This window comes from Gavialis gangeticus, unplaced genomic scaffold (assembly GCF_001723915.1).
Source record: "Gavialis gangeticus isolate Ggan-Ray unplaced genomic scaffold, GavGan_comp1, whole genome shotgun sequence".
NCBI lineage: Eukaryota > Metazoa > Chordata > Crocodylia > Gavialidae > Gavialis > Gavialis gangeticus.
This window is the reverse complement of record NW_017729011.1, coordinates 6,834,501-6,837,538: the sequence shown is the minus strand read 5'-3', so window position 1 is coordinate 6,837,538 and position 3,038 is coordinate 6,834,501. Positions and strand designations below refer to the sequence as shown.

The 3,038-nt window shown below is 44.7% G+C and overlaps 1 protein-coding gene across 1 annotated transcript in view; it reads right to left on the bottom strand.

Annotated features, from left to right (window-relative positions):
* Positions 1–1,453: 1,453 nt before the first annotated feature.
* The window catches only part of LOC109292860 (glutamine synthetase), a 14,350-nt gene continuing 12,765 nt past the window's right edge, over positions 1,454–3,038 (bottom strand). Inside the window, exons 5-6 of the mRNA XM_019510468.1 lie at positions 2,645–2,844; positions 1,454–2,188 (exon numbers count right to left, since the gene is read on the bottom strand). Coding sequence (XP_019366013.1) covers positions 1,867–2,188; positions 2,645–2,844 — 522 coding nt within the window. The 3' untranslated portion in view covers positions 1,454–1,866. The remainder of the gene's footprint in view (positions 2,189–2,644; positions 2,845–3,038) is intronic.

Genomic DNA, 3,038 nt, shown 5'->3' with positions numbered 1-3,038 from the left:
CCCTAGATAACTACTTACCACAATCTTTTTGTATGCTTCAGGTCATGTTAAAGGCCTTCAACTTTGCTCAGAGTGTAAATGAAGCCCTGTGCAATTAGCTAGGATACTTAGGAAGCAGGCAGTCGAGATGGCTGCTTAGTCAGCTAGCCGCACCCTGCTGTGTAAACGCCTGCCAGCTGCTCACCCACCCCAGCCATGTTTGCTTAGGCTGCAGGTGATGTTTGCCTTCTGCAGAATCACGATGGAGGTGGATGGTCTCTTGGCTTCCTGCAAGCAAGAGAAGGCAGCAACTTCTCTTGCTCACAAGGAAGTAAGCAAGCAGGATGCATACACCCATAGGAGATCCAGCAGTGACCCACAGATAGCAAAGGCGTGATTATAGGCCCCATTGCAAGAGACAGGGAAGTGAACATTGCAACGGGGGGCTTCCTTCTAAGTCATACTCCCCTTCAAGAGGCAGAAGTATCACCTGTTGTACCGGAGGCCCAGGCTTGATTTCTACATCCCATGCATTTCTTCTTCGTTACAGTAGACTGGTGGGTGGTTCTGCTCACCAGAGCATCAGCAGATCAGATCCATTCTACAGGACACATGGACACAGCATGGAGAGCCAGAATAGGGGGCATTACTATTCCTTGCCAGGTCCATTGTTTGGACACCACTGCACTAGGCAGCTCTAGCAAGGTATATCCTGGGGCACATGATTGAGTAGGATGCAATACAAAACTAGGATTCTTGTTTTTCCCCCCCAAATCACAACAAGAAGCAACACTTTCACTTTGATCAGGAAAAAAATCCCACTGGCAGAAACACACAGATGAGACATCACTAGCTTTCTTGCCATCTTCTTCTAGTCTTGAGATTACAGCAGATACACGTGTCTGGCAAGTTGCTGTGAAGAACCAGATTCAAGGTCTCAGATGAATCAAGAAGACTCCACTGCTATGCCTGTGTTTTAAATTGCACTTTTCAGGCTACACTATGCTGTGGCCCCACCACATGGTTCTTGGTAAGCAGGATCAAGTTTTGACTGCCCAGGCAGCGGTCTGAAAATGGGGGTGCTGCAGACAAGGGTATTGCAGATTTAGTAATCAGCGTTCTCATCTAGATCTGCATTGCTCCAGTGACCGGAGATCATGCCTGGGTGCTGCACTGCACTGCTGCTGCCCCTTGGCAAAAAGAGCCAAACCAAAGTTATTGGCAACTTGTTATTAATCATCCAGGGGTGCTATCTTGAGGTAGCTTCGTTGTCCAGGCCCAATTTCATCTCAACCATCTACATACTGCTACCTAACTGGTGTAGATGCCCCGCCATTCCCCAATCCCCCTATTCAAAACAACTGCAGGACACTGCAGGCTATTGAACAGCTGCTACATCTCACCCCAGTGGTGCTGTCTGTCAGTAACACTGTCATACCCACATTCAGTATTTTGAGATCCTTTAGGAGTTACAAAAAAAGCAAACATTTATTAGTGAAGAGTGGCTGACCTAGAGCCAACGAGGCTATTTATTGTTTCTTTGCAACACAGATATGGAAAAAACAAGCTGCAGCTACTGCTGCTTTTAAACTTTCACATAAGATTATATATACACAGAGTAAAAAGTCAATTACAAAAATTAAATCAGTCTTTAAAAAAACCCCAATGCATGATCTAAAAATCAGGAACCAGAAAAGTCAGTTGAGAAAAATAGACACTTTTCCCTTCTTATAATATATATAGAAATATATTTCTAAGCCAACATTTCACAAAACCAGAAGCAAGGTTCTAAAAAGAGAGTCTGAGCTGACAGCTGATGAGGTTACACATTCATAAAACCCACATGAGAAACTAGTTTAGAATTAAAAACCTACCCACTCCCAGACTTCAGTTGTCTGCATAGTCTTTTGTTTCCACTCCTGTTTCATTGAGCAACGTTGTCCTCACAATGGCCTCTGTGACTGCATAGGGGTCACAGTTGGCTGCAGGTCGCCGATCTTCAAAGTACCCAAAGCCATCCTGGCCAACTTGGCGGGGAATACGGATGCTGGCCCCTCTGTTGGCCACTCCGGCAGAGAACTCGAAAATGTTGGAAGTCTCATGGTGGCCAGTCAGCCTCCTGGAGTTGTCTCTCCCCCCTCTTGGGTCATACACACAGATGTGGTAGTTATGTCGCTTGCTTAGCTTTTCAATGGCAGCTTCGATGTGTCTGGTCAATGAAGAGGAAAGGGAAAACAGCAAGTTTTAATGGGTTTCTTTTGATAACACTTTATTTATAAAGCCTTCCTGTTTCATCCACTCTAGCAGAATTTGGAATGGTACCCAGGAAGGCTCAACATTTGCTCAAAGCGTTGCTCACAGAGTTTTCCAATTAAATGCATTATTTAATAATTTACATTAAAGATGATGATTGTAATAATTTACCAAAAGTAAGAAAGACACAAACAACAAAAAAACTTCCAACAAATGCCCATGTGAGGGGGGACATGAAGAAGCCAGTTTTTTCAAGGTCAGGTGTAATATACTGACCAGGTACTGCCCCTCTTCATAGTTTCAGCTTAGGTTTTTCACCCCAGTATCTACATATTTTGAAGATAAGCCCCTTGGACAGAAATGAAAGTGACAATCCCTGACCAATCCCAGCCTCTTCAGGAAGAGGACTCACTTGAGACCTCCCTCCTTTCTCATTTCTTCTGTGCTGTAGTTGGTGTGGCACCCAGCTCCATTCCAGTTGCCAGTCATTGGTTTGGGGTCCAAAGTAGCCACAACTCCAAAATCTTCACAAACACGATGCAAAATAAACCTAGCCATCCACAAATGGTCTCCCATCTCCATGCCTTCACACGGTCCGACTTGGAATTCCCACTAGAAAAGGAGAGAGAAGACACTGCCATGAATACTGGGGTTTATAATTCTCTTCCCTCAGCCACTGACAGTAGATTACACCAAGTGTAACTGAGGCCCACTAAAGGAAAGACTACCTGGATGATCAGGGGATTGGAGGTCCCCTTGACAAGTAAAAGAATTTGGCTTTTAATTTTAAAAAATGAAGGCTGAGG